The following is a 15,701-nucleotide window of genomic DNA, read 5'->3' as shown; positions in this document are numbered from 1 at the left end:
ATTGCTTTGGACGGTGATCCTTAAAGTTAATGGGTAGTGACTTTGTGCTATGAAGCCTGCATATTACCTGACAAATATTCTATGAAAAAAGTACTTGTTCTTATTCCATCAGGAATATGACTATAATGTGTATCTGCCTCATCGGTCGGATATGGAAGTAGAAAACTTCTTGCTGTGGTTAACCCTAATCTATGGGTTTAACCATTTTTTATTTTTACTAAATAACTTATAGTATGTTTGTATATAGTGTCATATTTTATTAACAATAATTTGGTTTAAAATTAACATGAATTAACATAAAATTGCATGAATAAATTAATCAACCTCAGTATCTGAACATGAATTATAATGGTGTGCCTTTAGTGAACATAGTTGTGCTATAGAAAAACTTGCTTTTCAGAATAATGTAATTGCAAAATACACAGTGCTGATACTGCTTCAGACGCAAACAATATATATATATACACACGCTACTAACCGCCCAGCAAAGAGTTTGCTTTGACAAGTATAGAAAACTATGCTTAATATGAAATATTATAAAAAGCCCTTAACCACTAGACTTGAGTATACCAGCAAGCAAAGCAGCAGCACTCCATGCCATGCAGCAGCTGCAAAAGCAAATCCATTTTATGGATAGTAATCTTACAAATTAGGAATGTAAATATGTGTGTGTGTGTGTGTGTGTGCGTGTGTATGTATATATATATATATATATATATATATATATATACACACACACACACACACACACACACACACACACACACACACACACACACACACACACACACACACACATTCTGTACATGTGGAGTAAAGGCAGCTTAATCACCAGTATAGGAAAGGGTTCTTTGCAGTTGGAGCAGTCAAGCTTTGAAATGCACTACCTCAGGAAGTAGTAATGCCAGAAGCAATTACAACATTTAAAGACGGGATAGCAATTCATCTCAAGGTATTGAGAGTTATAATTTTAGTTGTAGAGTTATCTTTACATTGGGAGAATGGTGTTTAATTGGTCCAGGAAAATGTTCTGTCTGCTGTGTAAGGTCAAGAAGGAATCGCTCCACTGCCCGTAGTGAGGCAAAGCTTGGCCACAAGCTTCCTGAGAAATTTTGTTTTGCATTCCTCTGGATCAAACAGCTAGGTCTTAAAAATGTAGAAATTGCTGGACAAATGTATTTTTTCAGCATTAGTAACTATGTAATTAAATATACCTCTGGTTTGGAAGTGCACAGACTAATATATTTGGGAAATTTAATTATTAATTTCTCTGTTCTATTTTCCTAGCAAACTGTTCCAACTGCAAACAGAAATAATCAGTATGTGGAGAAGGGAAGTTCTCCCATAGGCTAAGAACGGAGCCCTGGGGAATACTTTGACCTCCTTGTGGCTTCTCTTGTCTAGCTTCGGATTCTGCTAGTGAGAGTATATTAGAGAGTTGCAGATAATACAATGTCTTTACACATATTAACCTGTGAACCTCCAAACCATATGTACATTTTAAATGTTCCGTATGAATAATGTGCATTTGTAACAATTAAAGGCAACATTACTTGCAGATTTTATTCAATACAAAAAGCAAATGTTTATTGCAAAACAATTCCGTTTCCTATTTATTCTCACAATCTATTAAACTTGAGGCAAATGTGAGCCTCCTGGCCTACAAACCCCGTTCTACCTCTTTGTGTTCTGGCTGATTTCCGACCATGAAGGAGAAAACAGCGTAGCTCACTGAGCTACGCTGTTTCCGTAAGCCCCATAGAACTGAATGGTAGTTACGGAAACAGTGTAACTCGCATGCTACGCTGCTTTTGTAACTGCCATTTACTACAATGGGAGTTACAAAAACAGCGTAGCTCAGCGAGTTCCGCTGTTTCCGTAACTCCAGACTATGTCATCTTGAAGTGGCCGGGAGGCCCCGTTCTAGAGATAGGTGTGGGTCCCAGAGGTGGGACCCGCATCTGTCTTACATTTATGACATATCCTGTGGATATGTCATAAATGTCCCTCATGAGATAACCCCTTTAATTGTTTGAACGTTTAGGGGGAATGACTGATGCTGGCAGCGGGTAGTACTTATTCTGTTGTTGTAGCCAGCTTAAATTTCTGCAGAACCTTCCATGAGAGAAATTGAAGGGCTAAAGACTCAGCCAAGCTAATGAATCTCCCACACATCTGGGTACCTCTTGCTCCCTTCTGCTATGCTTATTTGAAAACCACGAATTCCATCTAGTTAATGGTGAATTTTCTACATACTTATATTTATACAATATACCTTTCCTTACAGTGGAGAAAATTACAAATGATAGTTAATTTTCGCAAAGCAAATAGACATAGCAGGGGGATGAGTGTGAAGCCCCCTCAACACATTTACGGCAAGGTCTTCATATTATGTTTTTGTTTTCAAAAGACAAATATATATATAGAAAAAAACCGCACTTGGAAAGGAATGCATTTGTGACTCCACACTTGCATGGTGCCAGCGGACAAAGACAAAGGTGAGGGACAGGCTACATAACACGCCGGCAGACGCTTGCATATTAAAATGTACAAATAACATTACCGGCCAAATGTCCTTGACGAATACATTATCCAAACTCTTTTTTTTAAGGCTCTGAATTTTGAAGAATTGTTGCTATGTGGAAACAGTATTTCATGTTTTGTGAAGTCACTTTTGTTGTGACAATATTTGAGGATATTGAATGTATGGGGAAAGTGGATATAGTTTACAAATTGCTTTATTACTTTTTATAATAATTTGGCCAAAGAGTTAACTATTTTGTTGCTTTTTTCTTTAAAGAGGATCTGTCGCTAGTTTAGTAATGCCTAATCTCCTAACAAATCTAACAGGCTCTGTCATGCTGATAATTCCAGTGAAAATTGTGTCCCAAAACGTTTATTATTTTAAAAGTTATAAGCTGATTTCTAAATATGCAAATGCAAAATGCCAAAGGGGCGGTAACGCTGCACTTGCTCTGTGGGCGGTGTTTGTGTTGTCGGTATGATGCTGTCCAATCAGCGTCATACAGCTTCTCCCCTTTCCTGCACAGCGTGATCTCAGCTTCAATCACAAGATGTCGCTGTGTTTAAATTTCTGGCCGCATCTCCTTCAACACATCGCCTCAGTTCTCATCCAGAGACCGTCGTCCTGGATGAGCGTGAAGGCAATGTGTTGAAGGCGCTGCGGCCAGCAATGTAAACACAGCGACATCTTGTGATTGAAGCTGAGATCATGCTGTGCAGGAAAGGGGAGCTGTATGACGCTGATTGGACGGCGTCATACAGACAACACGAACACGGCCCCTTTGGCTAATATATATTCATTTGCATATTTAGAAATAAGCTCATTACTTTTAAAATGATAAATGTTTTGGGATACAATTTTCACTAGCATTATCAGTGTGACAGCGCCTATTAGATTAGTTTTGAGATTGGCATTACTAAACTAGTGACAGATCCTCTTTAAGATATCAACATTTCATACTGTATATTACTGAATCAATCACTGAGAAGAAATATTTTCATTGACTGCCACAGAACTGCCTCCAGGCTACTGTTTCCAAAGTATAGAATATATAAGTATTTGAATATTTATCAGCTAGATAGCCAATAATTTTGACATTTCTTTACAAAAGAAATATTAGGAACTCTTGCACTTTGCCGTATTACAGTTCGGTATTGTGCAGAGCTGCAATAGGCCACCCTTAGAGGTGTATGTCACCCTACTATACTTAGTATGCCTTTGATTTTGTACGGAAGCATACAAAGTTTTTTTTCCTTATGAAAATATGTTTGAAAATAAGCAATCTAGTTGCTACTTGGAGAATATCTCACATATACTACACCTGTTACCCAAGTGTTGGGTAAACCTGTACGTTTTTAGCTTAGTAGTGGAATAGCCATAAATCAGAGCAAAATTAATAGTGTCCATGACATAAAGCAGTTCATTTTATGGGGTCAACCCCCCAAGCAATCTATTTTGACTTGTTGCCAGGTCTGGCCAACTGTTAGTATTTGACTGATAAGGTATTTTTGAATATCAGGGGCACTGTTGTAAACAGCCATACCGTCTAATATCGCAACCTCCTTTTCCCATGATCGGTTTACATTCAGAACTGCAGAGGGCACCTACAAAAGAAAGGGTCTTTTGCACCAATAATATTCTATTCTTGCTGTGAAAAGGGATAGACACGAGGAACAGTATCTTGGGTGCAGCTGAACATCACTATTTCTACAGCTCTTGGCAAGTGGCATTCATAGTGAAATGCGTAGCTCATCCTTATCTGATGCAACTTAAAGTGAAGACTGCAATACAGTGAATATTATGCTATAAAGTATGACCGTAATGGACCAAGGGAGAAGGGAACAACATGGGAGCTTTGCCTTAGGTTCCAAATAACCGTGTTCCACCTTGTGCCAGTGCGTAAATACTGACTAGACCTTTATGCCAAAAGCAGAGTTAGACACATACTTTGTATACAACAAATTTGGATGAATAGAGTAGATTTACCCTATTTTGTTTTAATTGTATGTTTCCAGTACGATTTTGTGGAACTCCTGGAAGGTAGCAGATTAATTTCAAGAGAAAAACGCAACCTGCTAGAATCTGAGAAGACCGGACGCATTCCGAGGTCTCTCAGCATTCACGAAGCTGGCTTTATCCAGTATCTGAACTCTGGCATCTGGCACATTGCATTTTATAATGATGGCAAGAACCCTGAACCAGTGTCTTTTAACACAATTGTCATTGGTAAGTACTTTTTTTTAATAAATGTATATTTTTCTAATATACTTTTCTTCCTTTAATGTATATTATAATGCTATGTAATGATGCGATATAGAAAATCTTAAAAGCAAACTAATGCTTCAGGCCAGAAATATCACCTGTTCTTTCATTGTGTGATTATGGCTATACAGTATGTGGGCTGTTTATGATGACTAAGTCTCAAATTAAAGTGTTTTTCCCATCAGAGACATTTATGACACATCCACAGGATATGTCATAAACGTCAGATAGATGCGGGTCCCACCTCTGGGACCCGCACCTATCTCTAGAACGGTGTCCCTAAACCCCATTCTAGCATTTTGTGCTCACGCTGACTCCCGGCCACTTCCTGATTACATGGTCGGGAGTTACGGAAACAACATAATTCGCTGAACTACTCTGTTTCCATAACTCCCATAGAACTGAATGGCAGTTACAGAAGCAGATTAGCATGTGAGTTACGCTGTTTTCATAACTCCGACCATGTAATGAGGCAGTGTGAGCAGAAAAAGCTAGAACGGGGTTTAGGGGGACCCGTTCTAGAGATAGGTGTGGGTCCCAGAAGTGGGACCCACATCTATCTGACATATAAGGCATATCCTGTGGATATGTCATATACAGTGAAGGAAATAAGTATTTGATCCCTTGCTGATTTTGTAAGTTTGCCCACTGTCAAAGACATGAACAGTCTAGAATTTTTAGGCTAGGTTAATTTTACCAGTGAGAGATAGATTATATTTAAAAAAAAACTGAAAATCACATAGTCAAAATTATATATATTTATTTGCATTGTGCACAGAGAAATAAGTATTTGATCCCCTACCAACCATTAAGAGTTCAGCCTCCTCCAGACCAGTTACATGCTCCAAATCAACCTGGTGCCTGCATTAAAGACAGCTGTCTTAAATGGTCACCTGTATAAAAGACTCCTGTCCACAGACTCAATTAATCAGTCTGACTCTAACCTCTACAACATGGGCAAGACCAAAGAGCTTTCTAAGGATGTCAGGGACAAGATCAAAGACCTGCACAAGGCTGGAATGGGCTACAAAACCATAAGTAAGACGCTGGGTGAGAAGGAGACAACTGTTGGTGCAATAGTAAGAAAATGGAAGACATACAAAATGACTGTCAATCGACATCGATCTGGGGCTCCATGCAAAATCTCACCTCGTGGGGTATCCTTGATCCTGAGGAAGGTAAGAGCTCAACCGAAAACTACACGCGGGGAACTTGTTAATGATCTCAAGGCAGCTGGGACCACAGTCACCAAGAAAACCATTGGTAACACATTATGCCGTAATGGATTAAAATCCTGCAGTTCCCGCAAGGTCCCCCTGCTCAAGAAGGCACATGTACAGGCCCGTCTGAAGTTTGCAAATGAACATCTGGATGATTCTGAGAGTGATTGGGAGAAGTTGCTGTGGTCAGATGAGACTAAAATTGAGCTCTTTGGCATTAACTCAACTCTCCGTGCTTGGAGGAAGAGAAATGCTGCCTATGACCCAAATAACACCGTCCCCACTGTCAAGCATGGAGGTGGAAACATTATGTTTCTCTGCTAAAGGCACAGGACTACTTCACCGCATCAATGGGAGAATGGATGGAGCCATGTACTGTCAAATCCTGAGTGACAACCTCCTTCCCTCCACCAGGACATTAAAAATGGCTCGTGGCTGGGTCTTCCAGCACGACAATGACCCGAAACATACAGCCAAGGCAACAAAGGAGTGGCTCAAAAAGAAGCACATTAAGGTCATGGAGTGGCCTAGCCAGTCTCCAGACCTTAATCCCATCGAAAACTTATGGAGGGAGCTGAAGATCCGAGTTGCCAAGCGACAGCCTCGAAATCTTAATGATTTACAGATGATCTGCAAAGAGGAGTGGACCAAAATTCCATCTAACATGTGTGCAAACCTCATCATCAACTACAAAAAACGTCTGACTGCTGTGCTTGCCAACAAGGGTTTTGCCACCAAGTATTAAGTCTTGTTTGCCAAAGGGATCAAATACTTATTTCTCTGTGCAAAATGCAAATAAATATATATAATTTTGACAATGTGATTTTCTGTTTGTTTTTTTTTATATAATCTATCTCTCACTGGTAAAATTAACCTAGCCTAAAAATTCTAGACTGTTCATGTCTTTGACAGTGGGCAAACTTACAAAATCAGCAAGGGATCAAATACTTATTTCCTTCACTGTATGTCCCTCATGGAAAAACCCATTTAAGGGAACATTTTTAAAGGGAACTTGTCTGGTCTTTTAAGCCACCTAAACCGCCACCATTCCATAATACATGACCTGACAATGATTTTATACACGACCCCGTATGATTTTCTAAATGCAGCAAAACCTATAAAATGAACGTTAAAAATGGAGCGCGTTGTAAGGTAATTACCGCTAGAAAATCGCAAAGTCCAGTCTCCAACAAGCTTTTCTAGGCCTAATTACAATCCCCCTGGCCATTCCACATGACTACAGCCTCCTCCAACTCTCGCAGATGCACTGTTGCCTTTTACTCCCCAATCATGCGGAGTGCAGTGAGGTGTACTCCCCGGGCATGTGTAGTACAACGATGAAGCCAGACATCCCCGTGAGTACATGGAACCGATACTGCCACAAGATTTGGAGCATTCCAGTAGTGATGTAGGGTGGCCAGGGTGATGTTAATTAAGTCTGGAAAAGTGGGTTTGGAGACTGGTCTCCTCAGGGTAGCGGTACCACCCCCACAAATCTGTAACAATAATTAGCATACAGTGTGAGCTGCTTTAAAGTCTATGTAAAACTTTGATGGCCATTTTTATTTTTTAATAAACAGGTCAGTCAGTATGTTATATGTAACATTATAATTAGTCTTTATTATTAAGGATCCACCTGAAATCGGTCACATCTACGTTCATAACGTAGATGTGATAGATTACAGGTGGATCCTGCGTTTCAGAGACATGCAGGACCCGCTGACACTGAATCCGTCAGGTCCGCGGTACGGACGGATTCAGGTCTTAGCGAACGATACAGCTGCTCTGTATAGAACATACAGAGAAGCTGTATCTCAAAAAGTAAAATGAATTTTTATTAAAGACTAATTATAAACACACTGACCTGTTAAAAAAAATATCCCCGCAAAGGTATACATGCCTTTAAAAGTTGGTTTTATGTTGCTGCATCTAAAAACACATACAGAGGCATGTTTAGAAAAAATGGTTGTGTATTACGGTATAGTGGCGCTAAAATGATTTTTAAACTATAAACAATGCTAAAAATGGTAAAAAAAAATTGTGAACGCATGGAATAAACATCCTGTTAAAATTGTGTCTGAGAGCAGGCACACATGAATGGTTATGAGGACGAGCAGAGAAAATGTCTAGCCACGTCCATGCTCACACCTGTAAGGACGAATTTACTGTAAGCAGTGTTGTCCTTAAATCCACTGGTATAGACTTGGCTATAAACTCTATACTGGCTCCCGCTTTATACCCACTCCAGTTTGGCCACTCAGAGGCACAATTTTAACAGGATGTTTATTCCATGTGTTCACACTTTGTAATCCTGTATTAAAGAGGCTCTGTCACCACATTATAAGTGCCGTATCTCCTATTTAAGGAGATGGGCGCTATAATGTAGGTGACAGCAGTGTTTTTTATTTAGAAAAACGATCTATTTTTACCACTTTATGAGCGATTTTTCGATTTATGCTAATGAGTTTCTTAATGCCCAACTGGGCATGTTTTTACTTTGGTCAGCGTCATACACTTCTCTTTACAACGCCCACTTGGTCTAAAGTAAAAACACGCCCAGTTGGGCATTAAGAAACTCATTAGCATAAATCAAAAAATCGCTCATAAAGTGGTAAAAATAGATTGTTTTTCTAAATAAAAATCACTGCTGTCACCTACATTACAGCGCCCATCTCCTTATGTAGGAGATAGGCCACTTATAATGTGGTGACAGAGCCTCTTTAAAGACAAGGTTATCGTAGCACCTAGCCAAACTGCCATTTACCATCGCAACTCAATAGGTTATGTGCTTTTTCCACTTTATCTCTAACCATACAGGTAAAATAATGATATGGCTTCATGTGTAAAATTAGCTGCCCAGATAGTCAAGAAAAGGTGAGACAGCACAGTTCACACTCTATGATAACATATCGAAATCATTTTTTAGCTTTCGCTTCTCTGTTGTTTTATACCGAGTCTGAGGTCTAAGTTCACTGCCTAGTGAACCAAATGACTGACGTGCATTTATGTCTCCGCTAATTATTGTATAACTATCTGCAAGCGCAGTGAGCAAGAATGTCTTTTTTAATTAGTCAACCTGCATTAAAAATACTCTACGTTCCGGACATTCTTGTCATAGCAAATTGAAACTTCTAATTCCATCCAGCACAGCCAGCAATTGTAGGAAATAAGTCAATATTTGCTTTCCTCAAATTACTAAGCAAGTCCAGCTTTTTTTTTTTTTTTTTCGACTGATCAAAATGCCTTACAATTATGAAAGGAAACGTAAGAGAAAATGTGTGGGGGGGGGGAGGGGTTCTGTATTTCAACTCCTCAGCAGGGCCTTCCATTTAAAGACTTGTATAAATAGTCTCACAAAATCTGTTATTTGCAGAGTCCGTTGTGGAATGTCCCCGAAATTGCCATGGAAATGGAGAGTGTGTTTCGGGAACCTGTCATTGTTTTCCTGGATTCCTAGGCCCCGATTGTTCACGAGGTACACAAATTAGTTTTCCTTTGTTAAGATGTGGCAACACAAGCCATGACTATTTCAGCAACAAACGCCTGACATATTTAATTGCTTTATCCTATATTGTTTTTCATTTTGTAAGCTCGTCTACTGCTTGTGTGACTATGAAAACTGTCCTAATTCTTCTATTGTCATGTTATATTTCACAGCAGCCTGTCCTGTATTGTGTAGTGGAAATGGTCAATACTCCAGGGGACGCTGCCTGTGTTATAGTGGCTGGAAAGGAACCGAGTGTGATGTGCCCAGTACCCAGTGTGTGGATCCTCTATGTGGTGGCCATGGAATATGCATTATGGGCTCTTGTGCTTGCAATGCAGGTTATAAGGGGGAGCACTGTGAGGAAGGTAACTATAATTGGTATTGTGGTGAAAGTCATGTATACAAACTATTGTAGGGATGTGTAGTACGACTCATTTGCAATCGAGTTCTTCAGCGATCAATAGCAAAATGAATCTGATTGGTTGCCAGGCGTATGAAACATTTTCTTCATTTCATTATTTTTATTTATTACATCACCTCTCTGGTTTGCATATTTTATGTATATTGCCTAATATTTTGAGTTATCGCCTCTTTTCTTATTTGCATTATTACTATATTCTTCTAGCCTTTTAAGGTGTATTGGTACATTTTCAAAGACATCTTATATACATAAAATACCTCATTACCATTGCACATAAAATGTGGCTGATGTACAGAAGAAGCAGTTTCCTTTCTCATATATTTAACACTCTTCAAGAACTAAGGCGAAACACGATACACGGCTTTTGGCATTATGAGATATAATTAGGAAATCTGTGATGTTGTTATGTAGTGCACGGACCATTTTGTCTTGGCTTCTTCAGGAGGAAGCCACCATTTTCTTTCCTTGATCAAATTGTTTTTATTGATTTGCATGTGCAAAGGAATGCAATTAAATCCCCGGAATTACATTTTCAGGCCATTGACCCTACAAGTGTAACGTTTTATTGAGTCAAATTGCTGAATTAAGTCTCATCATCCAGAGCACATAGATGGCAGTCCAGGAAGATGAAGAGTATTCAGCTGATACATTAAAACAGCAATTGTCTGCTAAATCTGTCGCACTGTGTCTTGGTTGGTGTCAGCGAGTATGACATTCTTCTACCCTCAGTGCTTTTTTTACAGAACATGGTCTTGAAATCACTGCTATCTAGTTATACTAAATGATGTGCCATTGTTGGATGAAGATATTCAAGACAAAAACTTTATGTCGTTTTTGAAAAAGACACTTGGAATAATGTGATAGTGTAAAACTTTTACAGTGCAGTGTATATGTGACGTACAGTAATTCATACTTATGTCTTTCATAGCTGATTGTCTGGATTCATTTTGTTCGAATAATGGGGTTTGTATTCATGGTGAATGCCACTGTAACCAAGGATGGGGTGGTGCCAACTGTGAAATCCTGAAATCTATGTGCCCCGATCAGTGTTCCGGTCATGGGACCTATATTCAAGAATCTGGAAGCTGCACTTGTGATTCCAACTGGACTGGGCCTGACTGCTCAACTGGTAAGAATGGAATATTATATTTATTTTTTCTTTTCACTTTGCTATAGCTACAAAGTAGCTTTTACTTAGGCCTAGCCTATTTTCGGCTAACCCTTGAGCTGTAGGTTGCCACCAACACATACTAATGCTTGAGCTATTTTTTTTCTCGCAAGATCTGGATTTATACTCAAAACCTAAGTATCAATTAAAGGATTAAGATATAGCCATAACTGCATTTTATATTCCATGTTCAGGATAATATCAGAACACTTACAGTGAATATCATGCCATGTCCTAACAGCTTTAAGAGGCAAACAAATGCTTACAAGGGATTTACAAGATGAGAAAAATGGCCGCTTTCTTTCGAAAACAACACCACATCTGCCCACAGGTAGTTTATGGTATTGCAGCTTAGACCATTCACTTCAGCGGAACTGAGCTGCAATACCAGACACAACCTGTGTACAGACATGTTTTTCTAATCCTTGACAGCCCTTTATCTGCGTTCATACATAATAGTTAATCGCTTTAAAAAGTTTGAGCACCTATGGTAATCACACATTATGGAATACTGTATATACAATATCAAAATGTTGTCACTGACAGTGGCTCATAGGGACCAGTGGCTTAACAGGGAGGTAGAGACCACTTACAGCTATTTCTTTGCTTGCGAGATGCCCCCATAGAAATCAAGAGAAATCACCAGGTGTTAACAATGTGTAAAGCTCTATAGTACTATGTTAAAAAACAAAACATTTAATTGTACAATTATTGAGTCCACAAACAGGAAATGATCACATAAAGTATGAAATGTATTTCCAACTTTTTCACATTTTAAAAGTATTTCAAAAAGATGGATGCCTCGGCCAAATGGTGAACCCTCATTCTTTTCACAGTGGGAATTGCTTATATGACCTCCAATTACTAGTTTATTCAGAGAAATAAAGAGATCATTTCATATGACCTTTAGTATATATTTGAGTTGATTAGGATCCCAGTATTGACAGTTGCTGGGGGCCTCTGCTGCTTGGTTTCTGTAACCATCCGTAATTATAGGAAAAACTATTCCCATTTAGCAATGATAGCCACATACTAACTGTATATCTATGACACTTCACCAGTTTAGACCCCAGTCCACACATCGCATTAAAATCCAAAGTTTATCTCCATGATAGAAACCCGAGGCTTTCCCTCGTATTTCTGTCGCATATGGGCTGTGGGTGTGCAGCAGGCCCACAAGGGGATGGCTCCATTGTCATTTATCTAGGCTAACCCCCTCCCCCCCCCCCTGCTTTTCTGTGCGGAATCCTGATTTTTGTTTTTTCAAATTTTGGAAAAGAAATCGGCGCTAGAATTTTCTGTAGCGTGTCAACAGGGTTTCAAAAACTCCATTCATATGCATGGGATGCGGATTGTCATCGGATTTCCCACAGATTTCGGCACAACAAATCCCGAACATGTGAAGAGAATCTTAGAATTCAGCAGTCCTATCTTAGCATAGTTCTTTTTTTTAATAAGTACCTAGAAATGATGAAGAAGGTGGGCCATTACATTTCCAGAATAAAGTCCAGGACTACTAAAATCCCTAGAACATGTAATGTTCCAATTAAACATGTAATAGTTGGGAACAAGACATTATACTGCCCCAATATTAATAACTTTACACTACAGATATTATTGAGATGTTCATAGACGGAGTAGTCGGAAAGTAAACAAGTCTTGTCACTTGCTCCTGTTGAACTGACGGTTTATGGCTCCATTTATTGAGACAACTAATGCTGCCTTAAAACAGATTGTATATTTTCTTTTTAAGTATAACCTTTGAGGAGCGCATAATCTTAAAAGCAGGAGGTGACCTTCAGACATCTGTAATCATGATGTAATAAATCTAAGCATAGCGAATTGGTTTGTTCTAGTGCTGCAGGGAAAGAAAATCTTTCCCTTTCAGTGTTTAGGTTGGAGATCAACACAGCTTTCCTCTATCTTCATAAGCAGTCATTCCATTAATTAGACCTTCAATTCCACTTGAATTAAATTAGCTCTAATTAATAAGTTCATTACAAAGATTGACGCATCCTGTTCAAAGCTTGTGTGCTAAAAGCTGATAAACACCTTCACCCTAATGAAAAATTGATTAGATGGAACAAAAAAGGTACCGGTGAAATAAACCCCGCTCTCCCGCCGTCAAGTTGATATTCTGGAGCTTTGAAGTTAATCAAACCATCTCAGGTCTCTTAATAAGAAACTGAACCTACTGTAGATAGAAATGATTTTTGAAGCAAACAGAGGTGTCGAAGGTTTCTTTTATATAGGGATAGAATTTATTGTTATATCTTTTTATCTTGCTGCTCCTGTTCAATCGGATTTGGTTTAGGTAAAAGGAATTTATTGTTAGACAACAGATTATTTGTTAAAGAAGGAATTCAGCTCTAGTTCATTTGGATAATTCTGTGATATCGCTATAAAGGATGCATAGATACGAATTGGAGCCCCTATTTTGTTTTAGTGGTTCCATTAGTGGGACCATAGATCCCAAGGGGCTACATCAGAGATCTCCAGTACTATATGGGGTCAGTATGGGGCCACAGTGATTTATTATGCACATTAATTGTTATATTGCACATAGACCCTAGTGACATAACCCAATATGGTGGAGTGCAAAGTCTTCCATAAAGGGTAAGTATTGCTTTTGAATTGGGACCAATGGGGTCCAGACTATGCCTCTATTATTCACATTGGAACGTGTGCTAACAAGGCTAGACAATTTGAGCAAAATGTTCGTATTTAATAGGGCTGTGAAATTGTACCATGGACTACTGAATAATATTGAGACTACCGCTACTAGATTCTGGATAGCCTTCCATTGATCAGGCACACAACATCAGATATTGGCGATTTAATATTGCAAAGCACAAAGTAATATTTGGCACATATTAATTTAAATGCTGATATACACTGCCTGTTACAATTCACTAAGTGTGTGTGAAGATGATCAGTTATAAATGATGAATGTATAATTTATCATTGATCTTGATCAATTGTTTCACTAGAGAAACACCTTATTGGTGGCACGATCTGTAAATGTAAATGCCACTGTTACATTTACACAGGGGAGACTGCTGCTTAGTCTATGGCCCGAGAAAACACCATTGAAAGGCAACAATAATTATTCTTGCAGTAAAATGATCATCAAATCCTTAGAAACAACTTCTTTAAGCCACCAAATCATTCAACGGTGGTTTCAAAAGTTGTTCTGCGTAAAGGGGCATTATTATGTGAATGCCATTTTGACACCATACATTTTACTATGGTGAGTTTTTCATATGTGGATATGGCTGACTATGGCATCATGACTGTAAATGGGTTAATATAAAGTGCTAAATTATTACTTTATATTATATTATAAGTACATTGAATATGTAGTATTTATGTACTTGCCTGTCTACTTCAACATTGATTCCTATATGTTTTAAATTAAATTAAATTGTGACGACAAATAGTCAATAAAACTATGTTAATATTTTCTGTAGCAGAGTTCTGCAACCTTTCCATTTTGTGATTTCTGCCTATAAAATTTCTCACCTTAACCGTCCTCTTGCACCTTGTTCATACAAAGTAATCCCATGGAAGGTTAATCCTCTGCAGACCCCAAGCCCTGCTAAACAGGACCCTTTTATCAAGATTCTTGTCAGTTTGTTATCACATTGTACTTATGTTGGCTCTTTAGGCTGGGTTCACACAACCTATTTTCAGGCGTAAACGAGGCGTATTATGCCTCGATTTACGCCTGAAAATAGGGCTACAATACGTCGGCAAACATCTGCCCATTCATCTGAATGGGTTTGCCGACGTGCTGTGCAGACGACCTGTCATTTACGTGTCGTCGTTTGACCGCTGTCAAACGACGACGCGTAAATTGACTGCCTCAGCAAAGTAGTGCAGGACACTTCTTTGCAACGTAATTTGAGCCGTTCTTCATTGAATTCAATGAAGAGCAGCTCAAGATTACGAGCGTCAAAGATGCCTCGCATAATGCGAGGAGGAGCTTTTACGTCTAAAACGACGCAGCTGTTTTCTCCTGAAAACAGTCTGTCTTTTCAGACGTAAAAGACAGTTTTCATGTGCACATACCCATAATGTGGTATCTGTTAAATTTATGCAGGTACTTTCAATACATTGTCACACTGGAGTTCACGGTATAAATGAATGGTGATCGAACAGTGACAGAAATGGGTTGATGGGTAGTTTAGATTAGGTAAAAAATATGATGGTGTCAATTTTACTCCCTCTTCATTTTAATTAGTCCATTCACATGGGAATAATATGGAAGTGAAATTTTCCATATCATCTGAATGTGAATCTGGGGGGAAAACAGCAATGTCTAGTTCTCCTTGTTGTGATATACAGCTGATGACAGTGACATGGAGAAAAATGTTTGCAATGTAGCAAACTGTAGATGCCCCGATTGTGCTACGGAAAGAGCATTAACATGGAAATCTATTTGTGGGAACTTGTTTTAAATTGTAGCAACCAAAGCACCTCTGCCTGTAAGTGTAATTCTAATAGATAGAGGTTAATTGCTGACTGGTTGCTATGATTTGGTGAAGTACAACAAATGGAATGTTAATAAATTGACCTATACTGTTTTTTTTCTGTATTTTCCTTTTAAATGTATCAGT

At 38.7% G+C, this 15,701-nt stretch overlaps 1 protein-coding gene across 18 annotated transcripts in view; it reads left to right on the top strand.

Annotated features, from left to right (window-relative positions):
- Nucleotides 1-15,701, top strand: part of TENM3 (teneurin transmembrane protein 3) — a 1,030,160-nt gene that overhangs the window by 843,295 nt on the left and 171,164 nt on the right. For all 18 annotated transcript variants that reach the window (XM_075860221.1, XM_075860218.1, XM_075860216.1 and 15 more), the window contains 4 exons: nucleotides 4,540-4,750; nucleotides 9,380-9,481; nucleotides 9,664-9,858; nucleotides 10,843-11,043. In XM_075860221.1, coding sequence (XP_075716336.1) covers nucleotides 4,540-4,750; nucleotides 9,380-9,481; nucleotides 9,664-9,858; nucleotides 10,843-11,043 — 709 coding nt within the window. The remainder of the gene's footprint in view (nucleotides 1-4,539; nucleotides 4,751-9,379; nucleotides 9,482-9,663; nucleotides 9,859-10,842; nucleotides 11,044-15,701) is intronic.

The sequence above is a fragment of the Rhinoderma darwinii genome, chromosome 1 (assembly GCF_050947455.1).
Source record: "Rhinoderma darwinii isolate aRhiDar2 chromosome 1, aRhiDar2.hap1, whole genome shotgun sequence".
Taxonomy (NCBI): Eukaryota; Metazoa; Chordata; class Amphibia; order Anura; family Rhinodermatidae; genus Rhinoderma; species Rhinoderma darwinii.
This window is presented reverse-complemented; position numbering and strand designations above follow the sequence as displayed.